This window comes from Peromyscus eremicus, chromosome 9, assembly GCF_949786415.1.
Source record: "Peromyscus eremicus chromosome 9, PerEre_H2_v1, whole genome shotgun sequence".
In the NCBI taxonomy this organism is placed as follows: Eukaryota; Metazoa; Chordata; class Mammalia; order Rodentia; family Cricetidae; genus Peromyscus; species Peromyscus eremicus.
In genome coordinates this window covers 84,128,403-84,150,018 of record NC_081425.1, presented here as the reverse complement: position 1 = coordinate 84,150,018, position 21,616 = coordinate 84,128,403, and the positions used below count along the sequence as shown (strand labels likewise).

The following is a 21,616-nucleotide window of genomic DNA, read 5'->3' as shown; positions in this document are numbered from 1 at the left end:
ACAGAAGAGGCACTAGCCATGGTTACCTTTCCAGAGCTTTATTGGGAGAGAAGGGGGGGGGAGAGAGAGAGAGAGAGAGAGAGAGAGAGAGAGAGAGAGAGAGAGAGAGAGAGAGACCTCGCAGAGGGGGGACAGTATGGAAGGAGAGAGTGCGGAAAAGAGAGGGCACAGAGGACATGCCCACTTTTTAGGCTGGGACACCATCACAGGCTAGTGAGTAGTTAAGGACATAATCCTTACAGTGATATATTGTGCACCCCAATAAAGCTTACCTGGGGATCAGAGGACAGAGCCAGCCACTAAATTAGACATAGAGGTCAGGCGGTGGTGGCACACACCTTTAATTCCATCACTTGGGAGGCAGATATCTGTCTCAATTTCTGTGAGTTCAAGGCCACACTGGGCTACAGGAGAGAAACAGAGCCAGGCAGTGGTGACACACGCCTTTAATCCCAGGAAGTAATAAGGCAGGACACAGAAAGGTGTATAAGGCGTGAGAAAACAGGAACTCGCTATCTTGAGGCTGAGGATTTCCTAGAGGTAAGCTAGGGGCTAGCTTTTCTGCTTCTCTGATCTTTCAGCTAAGCTTTATTGGGGTATACAATATATCAAGAGATGAGCAAGCCTCTCATGCCCCCAAAACAAGGTGGTGTTCGGCAGCACTGTATATCATAGACTTTCCTGCCTGCACCGTCTAAATGCTCCCTTTCAGAAGCTTCTCAGCACAGATGTTTCTTTTTGGCCCCTACTCCTACAACTTAGCCTGAGGGAATAATTTACCAAAACAAACCAGTATCCCTGAGGTCATCCACTACAGTAGAAAGCAGGACACATGGCCATGCTTAGTAACCATATTTGTCCTTAAGAGACCAACTTCAGGGAGCATTTGAAAAACTCTTGAGGGAACAGAAATAAGCAAACAAACTGTCCTGTGTACACTCAGTCCAGCTTCAGTGACCTGTGGCCTGGGTACACAGGAGGAGAGGGTGTGGGCGTGTGTCAGCCGGACACGGGTGCTCTTCCCCCTCTTTGGTGGTTTTGGACATTTTTATTTTAGTATCAATAAACAAAGAGCAGTGGCCACTCCACTGTGCAGACAAACTCGGAAGGAGGAGGAAAAGCATTTCTATCTTCCATCAGTGTCTCGCAGCTTACAAGCAAATGGAATGAATGTACACTCTGAGCGAGTGAGTGTCCTTGTTACAGTAAACAGATGGTGTCACTTGTCTGCTTACCTCCAGACACACCAGTTCCTTTTCAGACACTCCCCGGTGGTACTTCCTACATGGCCATCACCAACATCGCCTAAAAGTTTTAGCAAATAGTTTCTTCTCCTGTTTTTTCTCAGTGAGGTCAGGTGTTTTACCAAAAGCATTGCAAAACTTGAATTAGCAGCTTAGCCAGGAGGGTTGGTCCTTCTGAGATGCTTTGCTGCAACTCAGAGGCCCTGCCCCCTGCCCAGGGCAGAAGTAAGTAGGAAGGCATTAGAACAGGCAGTTAGTGTGTGTCTGCCCGCTTCCTACCTTTCTCCTAGCATTGTCCAGAAAAGGAAACAGCACAGTCTGGTGTGTGTTCATGGCAGCTGTGTAATGGCATTCACTTGCTTCCACTAGGTTCAGCTTGCAGGCCCAGGCAGGGCTTGGGGGCCTGCAGCATGAATGCCTGGGGTTGCTATGGAAACAGAAGAATCAAATGAGAAGTTGGAGAGTTCACTCCAGACCAGATTCTCTTTTCAGAGCCTCCCTGGAATGTTAATGTGCCCCTGTTTTGGTCAGTGTAGCGCAGGCTGCTATGGTTGAGTGTCCAGGACACAGCTGGGCACCCACTCTTTGAGGAGGCCTATCCTAAGGTTCTACATGCTGTTAGATCATCTTCTAGAGAGGCTGGGCCTCCACCCTTCATTGAATCCCTTTTTGAAGCATTCTAGAGGTACTTTGGGACCCAAATGTCCCCCATTGTGGACTGTTGGGCCCTTCCCAATCATTTCTCAGCCACTGACAGACTCACAGACAAGCCTCGATCATGGCTGCTGCCCTCAGCCTGTTTCCACTCCCCCTCGTCTTGAGGGCTTCTGTCGTCTTTGTCCTATCCAACGTTAATTAGGTTGTCCCCAAAATTAGTTTTTGTTTTAATTGTTTGAAAGAGTCCTGAAAAGCAGTAATTAACTTGTCATTCTTTTACATTAATTCAGTGTTTCTGAATCTGAGTTTCTCAATCAGGTTGATGGTCTTAGGGCTGAGGACAGCAGGGGTGGTGGGTAATGGCCTAAGAAGTGGGTGGCAGAAAGGAGGAAAGTGGACAGAGAGGTTGATTACTGCGTTTATGATTGCAGTGCCAGTCTCACGGTGGACAGAGAAAGGGAGGGATAGCACCAGTCACTGGGGAAATCAGCTGTAGATAATAATAGTGCTCTCGCTTCACCAAGAGAGCCAGCAGTCAGCTCTTACTAACTTTAGTGCCTCTTAACTCTATCCTAAAATTTTTTGAAAGAAAAACATTCTGGTGTGTCCAAATTAGGAATTCTGACTTTATTCAGAGCACTGCCTGTTTTAGGAATGAGGTGATTTGTAGAGCTTTAGGGACTCATGAAGTACCTTAGAGCCAGGGTTCTGGGATGCAGCCAGCGGTACAAGCTGCAGGGGGCTTGGGTGGTGCTTGTCCTACTCAGAGCCTGGGCCCATGTGCCTAAGCGCCTACCTGTCCCTGCAGGAGACCCTCTGCAGTGTGGGGCCTGGGTGGGGCAGTGTGCCCTTTACATCGTGATCATGATCTTTGAAAAGTCCGTGGTCTTCATCGTCCTGCTCATTCTCCAGTGGAAAAAGGTTTGCCTCCTACTCCTGCTTCGGCAGCTCCCTGCTAAGCCAAGCAACAGCATCCCGCATCCCCCCTAGCCCCAGCCCCAGCCCCAGCCCCAGCCCAGCCTGCTTGTTTTTATTTTAGCTCCATGAGAGTCCTGGATTTGGTCTGATAGAGCAGCTATTTACAAGAGCACTAATTTGTCGTGCCTGTGCTGGGTGTCCACACACTTCATGTAAATACATGTCTTCTCTAGATTAGACCGTGGGTGTATGCGAACTTCATGGAAACACGGCCCCTTCTGCTGTGTTCCTTGGTCTGGTTAGTCTTCAGACTTTGTAACTGACTGTGTCTACACTGGCAAATGTCCTTCACACGTGTGTCTGGGCTAGCTCGTTCAGCTGAAGCCATTGTGTGCCACAAGCAGTTTCTGAGGTCTCTCCCCACCCACATACTAATACCTGGGAGAGCCCATGGCTTTCCCAGCCCTGCCCTCTGCCCTCTGATCCCAGAGCTACCTAGATAAACCTATGCGACTCATTCCCATATAAAACAGCCAAGGAGCCTTCCAGAACATGTGGCTCAGATATTGGCTTTCCTTTGGTTTTATCTGTGGCTGAGTTTTTACCTTTTTTAAGAAACTAAGCCAGAATGTTCCTGAGCTGCTGTGCCCCAGAGATGATAGCTGTGTGGGATTTTTGCTGGAGAGTGGTCTAGCACGTCATTGTCCAAATCTCTAATGATCACCCACTGAATGTCCTCCCTCTAAACCCCTAAGGCACGTGCCGACACTGCTGCTCTGCAGGGCTTCAGGCTGTCCCTATTGCTCCCTACTGGACGTGGGTCCCGCTTGCATCTGACGCAGTGGCCTCGAGTCCTCAACAAGGGGAAACTGCTAAAGTGCTAGAGGTCCACAGTGGCTGACGGGTTTCCTATCAGCATCCGATCTAGGGTCTGTGCAGCCATGGGTGTAAGGGGTTGTTTCCAGTGGCTGTTGGGAGTGTCTGCGTCTCTGTGCTGCCCCTGTGGTCTCCTCCTCACTGTGTCTGTTCTCTCTGCAGGTGGCCCTATTGAATCCAATTGAAAACCCAGACCTGAAGCTGGCCATCGTCATGCTGATAGTCCCCTTCTTTGTCAATGTCAGTGCCTTGTTGTGTTGTTTACCCCAGTTTGTCCCCTGACTTCAAGGGTTCTTGTTCAAAGCTCTGAGTGTGACACAAAAGTCACCTTCCAGCCCCCAGACCGTTCTGTCTGTAACCAGTTGCTACTTCCCATCCCATAACCAGCCTTGGAAATGGCGGGGGTCCTTCGTCAGAATACAGGTGCCCTCCCCAGGGCTCCTGTCTCAGAAGAAGGATCCTAGGAAGTATGACTTACCTTCCCTGCTGGGCCACTTCCCACTGAAATATCCCAGATTATGTCTGATAGTAACTTCTAGATCAGGGTCATTTCAAGTGTTCTCCAGATCCTGATTGCTGAGGACAGTGATCAGAGCAACTCATGAGCACAGTGGCCAAATGTGAGGAGCCCATGGTGTGAGTGCTGAAGGAGTCGGGGCCTCCCCGAAGCAGCCAGCTGGGTGGCCACCTGTGAAGGACCCATAAGGGCTCCAGGCTAGCAGTTAGCGGCCTTGGTTCTATGCCCAAAGCAGGCTACCTGCTTGGTGGTTTGTGTTTTGAGACAGGGTCTCTCTAGCCCTGGCTGTCCTGGAACTCACTATGTAGACCAGGCTGTCCTTGAATGGCTCCAAGTGCTGGGACTAAAGGTGTGTACCATCACACTTGGCCTCAGGCTGCCCATTATTTAACACAACAAAGACCCACAAGTGAACACAGCAGGAATTACCCTGCTGGTCTCTGATAGTAAAAGCACAGCAAGGGAAATAGAGAGGTAATTCCTCTTGAATGTTCTGGGAGATAGTCAGGGCTGAGTGAGGTTCTCCTTTCTTACCGCTCTGGAGGGTGGCTAGCATCCCTCTGCTTTGCTGTGTTCTGGCTTACCCAGCGTAACCTGCACTCTTCCTTCCCACAGGCTTTCATGTTCTGGGTAGTAGACAATTTCCTCATGAGAAAGGGGAAGACGAAAGCCAAGCTAGAAGAAAGAGGAGCCAACCAGGACTCAAGGAATGGGAGCAAGGTTCGATACCGGAGGGCAGCATCCCATGAAGAGTCAGAGTCTGAGGTAGGAGCCCTTGACTCTCCCCAAGAGCCTAGCCATCAGACCTTTGGCTCCGGGGGCCTCAGGTCTCATGCTTGCATCCCATCTTTGCATGCTGAGTCATAGTAGTAGTCGGAGGGGAGGAAAAAGCTGAGCTGAAGAGTAGCCCAGGTCCCTCAGAGCCCAACGCTGCCACATGTACCTGCCTGGATCAAACAGATGCCGTATGTAGTCAGGGTGACTTGCCACACTTAGTCCCTGTGGACTAGCAGTGGAGACAGCGAGGTAAGGCGAAATACACCTTATTCCAGGGAAGCATGAAGGTACCTAGAGCCCTGTCCTTCACCAACAAGCAGAGGAAGTGTTGGCTGCAAGCTTCCAAAATATAGGACCAGCTACATCTCACAGAGGTCTCCTCATCTCCTTCTATCTGCTGGGGTCTAAATTCAAGGGCCTGGTGTGAGGGAGCAGCACTCAGGGACGAAGCCTGGGGCAGGAGTGGGTGTCCTAGCTGCTCTGCAGTGTGCATTGCGCCTTTGTGCCTCAGCAAGTCGAGGCTGGGTTGGCCTAAGGAAACTCCCATAGTGCCGAGCACTGTGCTGACGATGGGAGCCACAGAAGTGGCTGAGGTTAGCCAGGCTTGGTGGTACATGGCCTTAATCCTGCACTTAGACAGTAGACACACTCAGATCTCTGTGGGTTTGAGATCAACCTGGTCTACATAGCAAGTCCCAGGCCAGCCAGGGCTTTATAGTGAGATCCTGTTTCCCAAAAAAAAAAAAAAAGAAAGAAAAAGACTGGGATTGCTGCCCCCCTGAGACTTGAGGATGAGGAAGAGAAAATGCACAGATAGTCATCATCACACTTGCAGTGCGTCCTGTAACTAAGCAACCCCCTGGAGAGCCCTGGGCAGACTGGAGGGGGTTTTAGAAAGTGAATAGACTAGAGGGCAAGCCCACATCTCCAAGTTTGTGTTCATAGAATCTGGTTACAGGGCTTATCCCATCCTAAGGCCTGGCAGACATTTGCTGAGTGATAAATAGTGCGGCTCCTAGGCAGTCACAGCCACACGGTTTGCCCTCTGACGATAAAGTGAGGTGCACAGTGCACGTTGGCCAAAGCAGGGAGCCATCGAGTGATTCAGTCCACTGGAAGGCCGTTTGCCCCACCACTGGAGTGGGAGTTCACAATCCCCTGCCCTTAAACCTTCACGAGGGCTTTTCTGATCTTCCATGGTTCTCAGATGTGAGGCCAGCAGCTGTGGCAGGGAATGAGCAGATTTGTCCTCGGTGTCTCAGCTGCATGGATGCGGAAAGCAAGTTTCCCTCTTCATCTTGAGAAGGGACAGTTGGCTCAGCATGCCTTATATGGTCCCTGGGATGATTTCATTCCCTTTTGGCAGATGCAGGACCCTGAGATTCCATGCACTCAGTTGGCTTTGATGATAGGATTTGGGGCTGGCTGGAAGTTGGATGAAGGCATGGGGAGGGGAGCATTGATAATTGGCAGATGAGGGGTGGTGACTCTAATGCCAGCACATGTCCCTGTGGAAGGAGGCCCTCCCCACAACCCCTTCTAAGAATGTGGGAGCCTCGAGGCCTCCCAGAAAGATAGGCACAGAAGCGCTGCACTGGTGTCTTAGGCCTTGCCTCTTCGCCGCCGCAGATCCTGATCTCAGCTGACGACGAAATGGAGGAGTCTGATGCCGAGGAGGACCTCCGTAGACTGACCCCCCTCAAACCTGTGAAGAAGAAGAAGCACCGCTTTGGGCTGCCTGTGTGACACACTCCCACGCTGCCAGTGACAGTCCTGGGGCCCAGCCCTGCCGCAGCGTCCCTTCCCTCCTCTCTCTCCCCTCCTCTTCTACCTCCGCTCCTCTTGCTGTCTCTGCCTGCTCTCCGCCAGCCCGCCCCAGACTACTGTGACTGCAGAGAGGGAAGAGGACCGTGCCCGGGGGCTGTGGGCAGCTGGAGGTCCCGCTCAGTTGCACTACAAACACTGACCAAATATGCAAGCGAAGAGCTGTGTTTGTCGTTGTCGTCGTCTTGTCATCGTCCCTTGGGGTGTCGTGAGACCCTGTCCTGTGTCTGACCAGCAGGCGTGATGGAAGGAAACAGAGCACACACAGACTGTTGCGGGTCCTCGTGCTGAGGCTGGGGCCGTGTGGACATGTGACGTGCTTGGGGTTAACAGCCACGGGTTGACCCAAGTTGGAACAGGAATGCTTTCTTACTCAAAATGGCTTTTGTAACTCTTTATTTCTAAAGCCAGTTTTATGAGCTGTGACAGTGTTACTGTTTTTTGAGTATGTGTTTATTTCCTACAAAGTATCTATGGTCTAATGGGCAAACAGATTTTTAAGTCTTCCGTATGCTGTTTGACTTTTATATTTTTTAAGTTATATTTTCATACTACTGTATTTAAAACTCTTTTTAATCCCCAAAGAAATGGATTTGTTTGCCTTTCATGGGGTATGAGCTGATGGGACGTGGGTAAAAGTCAGGAGTTTTTAGCCGGGAATATTGTTAGGTAACACCTGATGAGGAGGTGAAGGGTCCTGATGGGAAGAGCAGATAGCCTTTATCTGCGGTCAGAAATCCACAGTGTGTTAAGGTCAGACCTGGGCTGGAGGCAGCTGTTCCGAATGGGTCTGTGTGCTCCAGCGTGTAGGAGCAGAGCCAGGGCATACAAGCTGGCATGTCAGAGGCTTTGGTTAAACCTGACTGAGGAAGGAGCTCAAGAGTTAGACATTTGTGTCCGGAGGACTCAAGACCACCGGGCTCCTCCTGTTGGTGTCCTGCCTCTCTCGGGGCCTCCGAATCTCAAATGAGAACATGGTCCCAGCCTCTGCTCCCAGTCCAGCAGCTCGAAGAGCCAACCTTTGCCTTGGTGCCTGTCACCAGCTGTCACCTGCTTGCTTGCTCAACTGCCTGGCCAGAGAAGCCTGCTGTCATGCCCTCCAAAGTTGTGACGCAGCAGGGGCAGAGCAGCTTCCAGTGAGAGCCATGTCTTACTGTGTAGCTGGTATGAGGTATTTCTAGACTATGGCTCCTTCATGGTGGTTCCGCCCACTTCTCAGCCTGGCCACAGTTCACCTGGTGGTACAGGCTGACCTGGCCCTCTCTGCTGTAGAAGAGTGTCTGGCGGCTTGTCGTCCAGCACGCAGGCACAGTGGTAAGGAGCCCAAGGACACCCCACTACTTCATGGTGTGGCTGAGGCCTTAGGTGAGGCGAGCACAGAGGAGCCAACTCTCCTCAGATCCTTCTTCTAAACCTACGTAAGAATGTTTTGCTTAAGCATCCAGGATCTAAGTCTGCCTGTGGCATGTGAACCCAGCCTTTATCCAGAGTACCCGGGGCTGTCCTCTGCCACTTGAAGTCTTACTTGTCCTAGACAGAGGGTGTGCTCTGGGGTGTCTCTCTCGGCTCATCTTCTCGTGCAAGCACCACCGAGAAGAGAGATTACCGTTGGACGCTTCACAGCCGGGTGAGGCAGAGGCCAGTGACCTGTGAAATGGATTGGTCAGGCCCTGCATTGCTCCTGTTTCCTTTCCAGCCTACAGCCCTGGTCATTCCCTTCCCCCTCTCTAGTGAGGATGCGCTGAGTGTTGTGGGAAGAGTACAACTGGAACTCCTGAGGGAGATGGTCAGCTCCTAGTGGCGTTGCTGATGTCACAGCCCCTCCTGTTTCACTGTGCTAGAGATGACCGTCCTTCTGGAGCTCAGGGTTGGAACCTCATCTTCAGACTTGAGCGCCTAGAGTTTCTAAACCAGCCACAGAGGCGGGGGAACCACTGCCAAGGATGGAAACTCCAGTTGCACAGGCCTCCCAGAGGTGATCTGTAAGGTTCTCCCGGCGCCCAAGCACGGGGCCTGAGGGACAGAGGAAGTGAGGGTAGGTTCTTTGTGCATCCCGATTCTCACTAAGGGCTCTAGTCTCTGAGCTGCAGCTGTGGAGCTGGCTCAGTGGGAAAGGAGGTCCAGCGGGTATCTGATATTGGAGCTGTGTGCAGGCTCGGGGTGGTTGCCCTTCCCCCTTTTCTGTGTGGGTGTGTGCATGCACACATGCAGCGTAAGCACGGACACTCACACCCTTCTGCATCCCTCAGGAGAGCCTCCGGTGGTCGCTGAGGCCTTCCTGTTACCGCGGTGCACTGCCCTACTGGAGTGGATGTAGAGGGCTCTGATCAGGATGTCTTCCTGAGCTGTCCTCCCTCCCTGGGATGAGTGTCCCCATCACTTGTTCCAAGGTGCCTTATGAGGTGGGACCTTTTATTGGCTGATGGCAAGACATCACCAGGCTAGGAAGAAAATAAAAAAAGTGGAATGCTGACTTAGCTATGGTGTGCTGTCAATCTGATTTGTCCGAATCGGTGTCTTGGCCAAGCTGCTCTCGGTGGAAGCTTGCAAAGCCAAGGCGATGAGTGAGTTTTTTGTAACTAACAGAAATAAACCGATGACAGAGCTGACGTCTAACTCCAAGAGATGGTGGCTATTGTTTTTTAATTTCATTTGGCTGTGGGCGAGACATTGATAAAGGCAAGGGTGAACGCCGAGGGCCTGTGTGGCAGTGTCTTCTCAGTCTGTGTACCGGAAGATGTGTGAGGTAAGAGTCTGTGGCCCCGCAGCCCTGGAGCATGTTGGTAGCCTCCTGCCTCAAACTTTAAATTGTGAACTCTCTGGCAACAAGGAGATACGAGCTCACGTCATTTCTTGTGCCTCTTTCCTCGGGGAAAACAAAAAAAGCTCGAATCCAAGTTGTCACTTCCCTTTGGCACGGCCCAGGGTCCACATCCAAAAGGTGCCCCAGGACCCTGGAAGGAGCGGGCCCAGACTGTCCCTGCTGCCAGGCAGCGACCACCTTGTAGGATGTGAGCTGGCTTACATCAGTGGTTCTTAGCCCTCCTAATGCTGTGACCCCGGAACAGTTCCTCATGTTGTGGTGACCCCCCTAACCATAGAATTATTTTTGTTGCTATTTCATAACTAATTTTTCTACTGTTATGAATTGTAAATATCTGTGGTTTTGGGTGGTCTTCGGTGACCCCTGTAAAAGGGTGACACCCCCCCCAAATGGGTCACGACTCCCAGGTTGAGAACCACTGTCTTAAATGAAGCGTCACTCAGCTTCCAGTGAGAGACTTGTTTGCAGTGAGGGACCTGTGGTCAGTCTTGCTTTGAGCACCCTGAGTTCTGAGTGGGTGGGTGGGTGGGTGGGTGGGTGGGTTGCCTGCTTTGGTTTTTAATGTTTCTTTCCATAGGATTTATTAGAAATCAGACCTGTGTGAAGGACACCGTTCCCACTTCAGCTGCCTCTCCAGGGAGGTGTTTAATCAGTGGTGTTGTGAGTCACAGAAACACATTTTTTAGACGAAAGGGAAGATGGTGTACAAAATGTAAACTGGTTTACCATAAAGTTCCACATCTTATTACATTTTAAAAAAGAAGGGAAAAGGAAACCATCGCTTCTGTGGCCGTTGGTTGTGCGTCCTCTGTAACTGAACTAGCTCAATGAGCTGATAAACCTTTTAATGCATCGTGGCAGCTGTGGGGTCAAATCTGCAAGGAAAGAAACCAAACAATCTCGCCTTCTTCCTTGCTGATGGGAGTCTAAGCCAGTTTACCTCCTGGGGAAGGTGCTGTGTTTGGGCCTGAGAGAGAGGCAGACATCCCACATCCTTGTCCTTGAGACCAGAACTAGACCGAGCCAGGTGTGGGCACTCTTCACGAGGCAAGGCCTCGCCTCTCTTTGGAGTCACGGGCATTGCCCAGGGCAACACTTATCCCAAGCTAAACCTGGTAGTGCCTGCCCGTGTTGACCTGCCGGGAACCAGAGCCCAGGCTGAGGCTAGGGTGGAGTGTGAGGTACGACAGCCATGGAGTGACATTTAGGATCATTGTATGGTAGTGCCTGGTTGGATTTCATCTGCCTGGAGCTTTCAGGGGTAAGAATAATGTCCATTGTAGACTGGAGGGAACTGAGATAGGTCTAACAGAGACCGATCTCTGACCCACATCTGCCACTGCCCCCCTCAGGCTTAGGGTCCCTGTGTGTGCCGAGGTGATCTTTCTCTGCAACGATGAGGCCATTAGGAATGCTGAAGGACTTTCCAAGGGAGCCTTGCCCTCTTCCTCACAGCTTAACTGCTGAAGTGGACTTTGCCCCTCTCCCCTCAGGTAGCAGTCAGCTGCCCAGTTCCCATCTTAGGCAGAAGCCCTCTCTAGACCTTCACCAGCAAGCATGGTCTCCTGGTCCTTCCTGGGCCCATACCCTGCCTCGCTTTGCCCCTTTACTAAGTGTCTCAGGGCTGGGTGGAGGACCAGGGCATCAGCAAAACTGTGACATAGCAAAACTGTGACATAGCAGCTCACCAGGATCTCCTCAGCCTCCGAGTCTCCACTGTGAACCAGAGGTGGCTACTTACTGTGAGAAAATGCCTCCAAGCAACCGACAGGAAGTTTCTGCCCTACCAGTGTGCCGAGATGGAAAATGTATTTCCACTGGAATCCAGGGTTAGAAGAGAAAGACAAACAAGCTCAGAGCATCCACCCTGGTTCAGGGCCCTCCCTTTCCTCAGAGATTCCCCTCCCACCCCTGCGCTGGGATGGGTTCTTATAGTCAGCCTGCCTAGACCGTCACACACATCCCAGGGTTCTCGTTCATAAACACAGTGTGTGGACACAGTGCCAGTACCTCCCACCTGCAAGGGAGCAGCTGTTCCCAAAAGCATGGGGTACCCCCAGCTGTCTACTTTCACCAAGGCTGCTGCCCATCATTTCCAAGAATAAACACCAGCTAGTAGCTGCGTGGATCTGAATCATCTGGGAGCTTCCAGAGGAGGGGAGTGACTGCCCGGGACAGACAAGCAGGTTATATAAGTTCCTGAGGGTTGGACTTCACACAGATCTCTTCCTGTGGCTACTGCCTGCCAGAGAGTTACCTACAGAGAACTTGCTTGGCATCTACCATGTCCGAGGTAAGAAGGCCCAGTGGGGGCAAAAGGGAGTTGGGAAGGAGCAAGTCTGGACACTAATTGGTGGTGTCCGCTTTGAACTAAAAGCCAAGCCTAACCGGGGGCTCTGCAGCCCTGTCAGAGAAGACACTCTGGGTCCCACCAGGCTCTGGTGAATGGCCTTGGTTGTCCCACAACTTGTTGTGAGGTGTTGGGGGAATACTTACATAGAACTGTGTGTACTGTTGTATGTGTATGAGGGAGCAGATTTGGATAGCTTAGCGTATCCGGTTATATACATTTGTAATCTGGAGGAAGGGTGAGGGAGGGTGGCTGTACCTATAGGTCACAGCGCTGTGTCCTTCTGTCTCCCTGGCAGGGTGTGTCTCTGGGCAGGCCCATGTTTCCCTGGGAGCCCAGCCCAGGCTGAGTGAGGGAAGCCCTGCACCTGCCTGCAGGGCTTAAGAAGGACTAAGGCTTCAACCTCACAGGCGCCGGGGGTGGAGGGGAAGGGGAAGCAGAGTTTGGCTTTTTCAGCTCTACTGGGACAGAACAGCAAGGTTGTCCTTGCTGCTTGCTCCACGGCTGTCTACCCCATCTCCTTTCCAAACACAATAATAAAAAATACCAGTGTTTTTGGTTTGGGGAAAGCAGGACAGTCCTTATTGGACTCTTTGCTACCCAGTGAACAGGTCTTAGAACTCACCGGATTCCCTAGGGCTGCTCAGTCTTGAAGTCCATCCTTTTCCCCTCTGCCCCTTGTGCCCAGTCCTGAATTTGGCCAGGCAGACAGGCCAGCATGAGGATGCAGTGGCCATCACCCCCAGGAGCTCTCTGTGGGCTAAGGTCAGATGTCCAAGTCAGACCAAGAGGGCAGGGGAACCTGCAGAGGCTGGGAAAGGAATGGGCTTTGAATTGACCGAGTTCAATGATCTGCAAAGATGAACCCCTGCCAGAGTTGGAGGAGTTCATCTCAAGGCCTCAAATTGTACGGCTCTGGGCTTTCCAAAGGTTGGCACCTCTGAAGCCCCCATCAAGAAGAAGCGTCCCCCTGTGAAGGAAGAAGACCTGAAGGGCGCCCGAGGGAACTTGGCCAAGAACCAGGAGATCAAGTCTAAGACATACCAAGTCATGCGGGACTGTGGTGAGTGTATTCTGGGTTATGCGGGACCGTGGCGAGTGTATTCCGGGTCATGCGGGACCGTGGCGAGTGTATTCTGGGTCGTGGGGGACTGTGGCGAGTACTCCAGGGCACGTGGCGGGACTGCAAGCATAAGCATCTCCCAGTGGTAGCTGAGAGGTGTTGAGAGTTTCTGGGTATAACAGGGGCTGACCCCAGCATAGGGAGCCTTGCCCCTGAGAAACCCAGTGTAGGCCCCTGACTCCTCTCTTCCACCTCTTCTACCTGCAGAGCAAGCTGGCTCAGCTGCCCCATCGGTATTCAGCCGCAACCGCACAGGCACCGAGACAGTCTTTGAGAAGCCCAAAGAGGGACCTGCCAAGAGCGTCTTTGGCTGAGAAGTGTGCACTGCACCACTCCACACACCTGGACACAGGAGCCTCTCCCACGAGCTCATTCTTTTTTTTTTTTTTTTTTTTTTTTAAATGCTGGAAGATGACTTTTCCCTGCTGTCTCCGGAACCATCCTGACTCCCCACAACCCTAGCCCTTCTTTACCATCACCTTGGAAACACTAATAAAGAGGTGCCCCAGTGGCTCCAACCTTGGGAAGGTGTCAGTTGGTCAGTGGCCATGGCCGAGGAGGAGAGGGCAGTGTGGGCATGGAACACGGTCAGCGCCCTTCCTGGGCTCTGGGGTGGGCGGGGCAGGGGATCCTGCGTGCTGGCTTTCCGGGCTGCTGAGATGTACTAGAAAGACACGCTGACACAATGCAGACCTGATGACTGTACACCTCTCTGCTCTCTTTTTTTTTTTTTTTCCGAGACAGTTTTTCTAACAGCGCTGGCTGTCCTAGAACTCGCTCTGTAGACCAGGCTGGCCTTGAATTCACAGAGACCCTCCTGCCTCTGCCTCCTGGGTGCTGAAATTAAAGGTGTGCGCCACCATGCCCAGGTTCTGTTCTCCTTTCTAATCCTCCATTTTCGGGCTGGAGAGATGGCTCCACAGTTAAAAGTACTTGCTGTTCCTGCAGAGGACCCTAGTTCAATTCCCAATAGGCACACGGTGGCTCACAACCATTTAACTCTATCACCCTCTTCTGGCCTCTGTGGGCATTGCATACATGTGGTACGCCTGCAGTCAAAATATTCATATACCTTAATAAAATAAAATAAAATAATAAAATAAAATAAAATAAAATAAAATAAAATAAAATAAAATAAAATAAAATAAAATAAAATAAAATATAAAATAAAATAAAATAAAATAAAATAAAATAAAATAAAATAAAAAATTAAAGCTAGCCCCTGGTTTCCCGTCATATGCAACAGGAGAGTTGAGTTGATGCTTAAAGCAGGTCACAGTGACACTTCTCAGAGTTAAGTCATTGGAGGCCTAGCTCCCTCTGCCTGCCACGGAAGCCACTGAGATGTTCCCAAGGTCCTCAGCTCCCAGCCCCTTCCACCTTGTTAGGCTGCTGCTTTACTGTGTGTCTCCATCTCAGAGACAAAACTAGGTGTGGTTCCTCTGGCCAGTGGTGGTGAGTTTCCTGGACTCTCACCCACTCACCCCAGCATGTTGTCTGGGTTGTGAGACTACCAGGTGCCTAGCTGGGTATGACCTCTTCAGACCTGTGTCCTGTGTCTGCTGTGTCAGAAGGAGGAGACGAAAAGCCTGCCAGCTGGGATGTTGGCACATCCACAGGTCTGTAGACCACAGACAGGCTAATCGTGGCTCCCTCAGAGCAGGGCCTGGCTTGTGGATGACTTCTGCTGCGAAGCCCCTTGTGTGCCCTGGGCAGCTAGAACTTTCTCGGGGCATTTCTCGAGACCTAGCCAGCCTGGCCTTATATAGCTCTGGCTCCAGGCTGGGCCTGTGCTCTGTGTCCCAGAGGAGCAGACCTTCTGTGGGGACAGAACCTGGATTTGCTCATTGGATCTCTTAAGAACGTTCTTCCCAGAAGAGCTGTGTCCCCTGAGTAACCCCAGTCCCATCCAGAGCCAAGAGGGTGAGCAGGTGAACAGAAGTGTGGCCTCTGGCCATAACCTTGAAAGGAAAGGGAAGGTTTTAATGGAAGCAGCAGAAATTGTTCCAAAGTCTATGATACCCTGTCCTAGGGCCAGATACCACAGCCTTGACTAAACTGTACTAGTGATAGCACACCAGCAGCTGGCCACCTTTCCATGTCCACAGACCCAGGAGTGGCCTTTCCAGAGCCACTGAAGAACATCAACACCGTCTTCACCAAGTACCCAGTCTGTTCACTTACCACTATTTGTTATAAAAAAAAAAAACAAAAACCAAAAAAAAAAAACAAAAAAAACAAAAAAAACAGTACTTCAACTTTATCAAGGACATATGGAGAAAAGCCACTAGCAGCACTTACGTAATACTCTCATGGTTCTGCTGTGGCCAAATCAGGCCACCACTCTACCTGTACACGACTTTCAGGAACCCCGCGCAGCTGGCTCCTGTGTGTCCCACCTTCCCGCAGAGACTGTCGAACATCACAGCTCTAGGCTGAGGATATGCATCTTCACCACTCTTGGGTGTTGTCAAATTGCAGACCTGTTTGGGGGTCTGCGGGAGCTTGAGTGACTCCATCTTGGTCTGATGAATCAAAAATGCATACTTTTTTTGCTCAGCTTTACTGAAATAGGACAAACAGGATGTTTTGCCAAGAGAAACAGCACACTTTACCTCACTGAAAACTGGGAAGTGGTTTAACTGTTCCGTACCTTGATCCCAAGCTACTTTCAGATAAAGAAGTCTGTAACAATGTAGTATTCTTTGCTGATGCTCCTATGCCTATTTCTAAGCTGTATACAAGCACTGGGCAGAATAAACTAGGGGCTGCAGTGTTCACTGACAGTCCTCCCGAATCTGTCCTATGTCTCTGTCTTTTCTTGATCTTTACACCCCGTTTCAGGTGCTGTTAGACAGGTCGACTGGTTCTGACAGGGGTCTGTCTACTTGACTTGAACCTGAAGTTCGGTTACAGTAACAGGAACCACCAGCCTTGAACCAGAGAGTGAACAGAGGCTCTTGGCCCAGCATCTTTTGCTCCAAAAAGCATATATCCTTGTTGGTGTCCTCAGACACCTCTAGGCCTCTTGATGTTTCAGGAAACCCCAGGCGTGCCTACCTGGCTAGTAAGGCCCTGTCTCTTCCAGGAAGCCACCTAGGGTTTCCTTCCTAGCCCTGGTATTCCTGGTGTAGCCTGTATTTCCACCCAGGCCAGACTCATGAAGAGTTAAAAGTACTTGCTGTTCCTGCAGAGGACCCTAGTTCAATTCCCAATAGGCACACGGTGGCTCACAACCATTTAACTCTATCACCCTCTTCTGGCCTCTGTGGGCATTGCATACATGTGGTACGCCTGCAGTCAAAATATTCATATACCTTAATAAAATAAAATGAAATAATAAAATAAAATAAAATAAAATAAAATAAAATAAAATAAAATAAAATAAAATAAAATAAAATATAAAATAAAATAAAATAAAATAAAATAAAATAAAATAAAAAATTAAAGCTAGCCCCTGGTTTCCCGTCATATGCAACAGGAGAGTTGAGTTGATGCTTAAAGCAGGTCACAGTGACACTTCTCAGAGTTAAGTCATTGGAGGCCTAGCTCCCTCTGCCTGCCACGGAAGCCACTGAGATGTTCCCAAGGTCCTCAGCTCCCAGCCCCTTCCACCTTGTTAGGCTGCTGCTTTACTGTGTGTCTCCATCTCAGAGACAAAACTAGGTGTGGTTCCTCTGGCCAGTGGTGGTGAGTTTCCTGGACTCTCACCCACTCACCCCAGCATGTTGTCTGGGTTGTGAGACTACCAGGTGCCTAGCTGGGTATGACCTCTTCAGACCTGTGTCCTGTGTCTGCTGTGTCAGAAGGAGGAGACGAAAAGCCTGCCAGCTGGGATGTTGGCACATCCACAGGTCTGTAGACCACAGACAGGCTAATCGTGGCTCCCTCAGAGCAGGGCCTGGCTTGTGGATGACTTCTGCTGCGAAGCCCCTTGTGTGCCCTGGGCAGCTAGAACTTTCTCGGGGCATTTCTCGAGACCTAGCCAGCCTGGCCTTATATAGCTCTGGCTCCAGGCTGGGCCTGTGCTCTGTGTCCCAGAGGAGCAGACCTTCTGTGGGGACAGAACCTGGATTTGCTCATTGGATCTCTTAAGAACGTTCTTCCCAGAAGAGCTGTGTCCCCTGAGTAACCCCAGTCCCATCCAGAGCCAAGAGGGTGAGCAGGTGAACAGAAGTGTGGCCTCTGGCCATAACCTTGAAAGGAAAGGGAAGGTTTTAATGGAAGCAGCAGAAATTGTTCCAAAGTCTATGATACCCTGTCCTAGGGCCAGATACCACAGCCTTGACTAAACTGTACTAGTGATAGCACACCAGCAGCTGGCCACCTTTCCATGTCCACAGACCCAGGAGTGGCCTTTCCAGAGCCACTGAAGAACATCAACACCGTCTTCACCAAGTACCCAGTCTGTTCACTTACCACTATTTGTTATAAAAAAAAAAAACAAAAACCAAAAAAAAAAAACAAAAAAAACAAAAAAAACAGTACTTCAACTTTATCAAGGACATATGGAGAAAAGCCACTAGCAGCACTTACGTAATACTCTCATGGTTCTGCTGTGGCCAAATCAGGCCACCACTCTACCTGTACACGACTTTCAGGAACCCCGCGCAGCTGGCTCCTGTGTGTCCCACCTTCCCGCAGAGACTGTCGAACATCACAGCTCTAGGCTGAGGATATGCATCTTCACCACTCTTGGGTGTTGTCAAATTGCAGACCTGTTTGGGGGTCTGCGGGAGCTTGAGTGACTCCATCTTGGTCTGATGAATCAAAAATGCATACTTTTTTTGCTCAGCTTTACTGAAATAGGACAAACAGGATGTTTTGCCAAGAGAAACAGCACACTTTACCTCACTGAAAACTGGGAAGTGGTTTAACTGTTCCGTACCTTGATCCCAAGCTACTTTCAGATAAAGAAGTCTGTAACAATGTAGTATTCTTTGCTGATGCTCCTATGCCTATTTCTAAGCTGTATACAAGCACTGGGCAGAATAAACTAGGGGCTGCAGTGTTCACTGACAGTCCTCCCGAATCTGTCCTATGTCTCTGTCTTTTCTTGATCTTTACACCCCGTTTCAGGTGCTGTTAGACAGGTCGACTGGTTCTGACAGGGGTCTGTCTACTTGACTTGAACCTGAAGTTCGGTTACAGTAACAGGAACCACCAGCCTTGAACCAGAGAGTGAACAGAGGCTCTTGGCCCAGCATCTTTTGCTCCAAAAAGCATATATCCTTGTTGGTGTCCTCAGACACCTCTAGGCCTCTTGATGTTTCAGGAAACCCCAGGCGTGCCTACCTGGCTAGTAAGGCCCTGTCTCTTCCAGGAAGCCACCTAGGGTTTCCTTCCTAGCCCTGGTATTCCTGGTGTAGCCTGTATTTCCACCCAGGCCAGACTCATGAAGAGTTAAAAGTACTTGCTGTTCCTGCAGAGGACCCTAGTTCAATTCCCAATAGGCACACGGTGGCTCACAACCATTTAACTCTATCACCCTCTTCTGGCCTCTGTGGGCATTGCATACATGTGGTACGCCTGCAGTCAAAATATTCATATACCTTAATAAAATAAAATGAAATAATAAAATAAAATAAAATAAAATAAAATAAAATAAAATAAAATAAAATAAAATAAAATAAAATATAAAATAAAATAAAATAAAATAAAATAAAATAAAATAAAAAATTAAAGCTAGCCCCTGGTTTCCCGTCATATGCAACAGGAGAGTTGAGTTGATGCTTAAAGCAGGTCACAGTGACACTTCTCAGAGTTAAGTCATTGGAGGCCTAGCTCCCTCTGCCTGCCACGGAAGCCACTGAGATGTTCCCAAGGTCCTCAGCTCCCAGCCCCTTCCACCTTGTTAGGCTGCTGCTTTACTGTGTGTCTCCATCTCAGAGACAAAACTAGGTGTGGTTCCTCTGGCCAGTGGTGGTGAGTTTCCTGGACTCTCACCCACTCACCCCAGCATGTTGTCTGGGTTGTGAGACTACCAGGTGCCTAGCTGGGTATGACCTCTTCAGACCTGTGTCCTGTGTCTGCTGTGTCAGAAGGAGGAGACGAAAAGCCTGCCAGCTGGGATGTTGGCACATCCACAGGTCTGTAGACCACAGACAGGCTAATCGTGGCTCCCTCAGAGCAGGGCCTGGCTTGTGGATGACTTCTGCTGCGAAGCCCCTTGTGTGCCCTGGGCAGCTAGAACTTTCTCGGGGCATTTCTCGAGACCTAGCCAGCCTGGCCTTATATAGCTCTGGCTCCAGGCTGGGCCTGTGCTCTGTGTCCCAGAGGAGCAGACCTTCTGTGGGGACAGAACCTGGATTTGCTCATTGGATCTCTTAAGAACGTTCTTCCCAGAAGAGCTGTGTCCCCTGAGTAACCCCAGTCCCATCCAGAGCCAAGAGGGTGAGCAGGTGAACAGAAGTGTGGCCTCTGGCCATAACCTTGAAAGGAAAGGGAAGGTTTTAATGGAAGCAGCAGAAATTGTTCCAAAGTCTATGATACCCTGTCCTAGGGCCAGATACCACAGCCTTGACTAAACTGTACTAGTGATAGCACACCAGCAGCTGGCCACCTTTCCATGTCCACAGACCCAGGAGTGGCCTTTCCAGAGCCACTGAAGAACATCAACACCGTCTTCACCAAGTACCCAGTCTGTTCACTTACCACTATTTGTTATAAAAAAAAAAAACAAAAACCAAAAAAAAAAAACAAAAAAAACAAAAAAAACAGTACTTCAACTTTATCAAGGACATATGGAGAAAAGCCACTAGCAGCACTTACGTAATACTCTCATGGTTCTGCTGTGGCCAAATCAGGCCACCACTCTACCTGTACACGACTTTCAGGAACCCCGCGCAGCTGGCTCCTGTGTGTCCCACCTTCCCGCAGAGACTGTCGAACATCACAGCTCTAGGCTGAGGATATGCATCTTCACCACTCTTGGGTGTTGTCAAATTGCAGACCTGTTTGGGGGTCTGCGGGAGCTTGAGTGACTCCATCTTGGTCTGATGAATCAAAAATGCATACTTTTTTTGCTCAGCTTTACTGAAATAGGACAAACAGGATGTTTTGCCAAGAGAAACAGCACACTTTACCTCACTGAAAACTGGGAAGTGGTTTAACTGTTCCGTACCTTGATCCCAAGCTACTTTCAGATAAAGAAGTCTGTAACAATGTAGTATTCTTTGCTGATGCTCCTATGCCTATTTCTAAGCTGTATACAAGCACTGGGCAGAATAAACTAGGGGCTGCAGTGTTCACTGACAGTCCTCCCGAATCTGTCCTATGTCTCTGTCTTTTCTTGATCTTTACACCCTGTTTCAGGTGCTGTTAGACAGGTCGACTGGTTCTGACAGGGGTCTGTCTACTTGACTTGAACCTGAAGTTCGGTTACAGTAACAGGAACCACCAGCCTTGAACCAGAGAGTGAACAGAGGCTCTTGGCCCAGCATCTTTTGCTCCAAAAAGCATATATCCTTGTTGGTGTCCTCAGACACCTCTAGGCCTCTTGATGTTTCAGGAAACCCCAGGCGTGCCTACCTGGCTAGTAAGGCCCTGTCTCTTCCAGGAAGCCACCTAGGGTTTCCTTCCTAGCCCTGGTATTCCTGGTGTAGCCTGTATTTCCACCCAGGCCAGACTCATGAAGAGCAGACTGGCCTCATTGCTGGGTGCCTCTGGCCTTACAAAGCTTGGTGGATGACCTTTGTGAGGTTGTGATTCCTGAAAATCTGGACCTTGCAGAAGGGGAGCTAATACCCAGCCCCAACGTGAGCCTGCCTTTCCTCAGGGTATGCCCTGCTGTGAGCCAAGTTCACTGTACATAGGTCATTTGTCTTCTTATCTGAAGCCCCGGGGATTTTTGGCTTGGAAACCCCATTTCCCAGAACTTGCGCCAGTGGGGGCAGGACACCCAGCAAGTTACCAATTTATAACCAACTTGCTCTCGAGTCCAGAAGCAGCCTGGCAGGCAACTGAAGGCCAATGAAGAGCCCAGCCTCTGGCCACATGTGGAGCATTGTGTTGGTCTTGCCCTCACTACTGGCTGTGCTTCAGACCACCACTGCCACGAAGGTAGCAGTACCCACAGGGGCCTCCGTGTATGTGTGGTATGAGCCGGGGAAGGAGCGAACACATCTGGGAAGCTGGGGAGCGCCTCTGGGTGTGCAAGTGTTTACATAGGTGTGTGTGCAGGCAGGTCAGTGTGTGTGCAAAGACCTGGTTCTGACTAGTCACCGGGCACTACCCAGAGATCCTTACCGCTTCCTTTACTTAACAGAAGGAGTGACCCTGTTCTTGCCACTTTATAGATGAAGGAAAGCTTAGCCAGTTGCCCCTTGAGGCCGACAGCGGAGCTAAGTAGGTCAGAATGTGGCTGTATGAGCCCAGCTCTTCTAGAAGTTCTGCATGTGTGATTTCTGGGAAATACTTACGTTCTGTTTCCTCCCCTGAGAGTAATAATGTAACCACTCAGAGGGCAGTGCTGGTTGAAAATCAAGCTCATGATGCCTCGGAAGCG

General features: G+C 50.3%; 1 protein-coding gene across 2 annotated transcripts in view; it reads left to right on the top strand.

Annotated features, from left to right (window-relative positions):
- LOC131919610 (store-operated calcium entry regulator STIMATE) overlaps window positions 1–13,466 on the top strand; it is a 60,321-nt gene extending 46,855 nt beyond the window's left edge. The window contains exons 5-10 of one of the 2 annotated variants that reach the window (XM_059273942.1): window positions 2,710–2,822; window positions 3,858–3,935; window positions 4,828–4,977; window positions 6,619–6,729; window positions 12,918–13,050; window positions 13,318–13,466. In XM_059273942.1, coding sequence (XP_059129925.1) covers window positions 2,710–2,822; window positions 3,858–3,935; window positions 4,828–4,977; window positions 6,619–6,729; window positions 12,918–13,050; window positions 13,318–13,424 — 692 coding nt within the window. In that variant the 3' untranslated portion in view covers window positions 13,425–13,466. Of the gene's footprint in view, window positions 1–2,709; window positions 2,823–3,857; window positions 3,936–4,827; window positions 4,978–6,618; window positions 6,730–11,604; window positions 11,931–12,917; window positions 13,051–13,317 lie in introns of those variants that run through there. The other variant, XM_059273941.1, reaches the window with a different exon arrangement.
- Window positions 13,467–21,616: the final 8,150 nt, after the last annotated feature.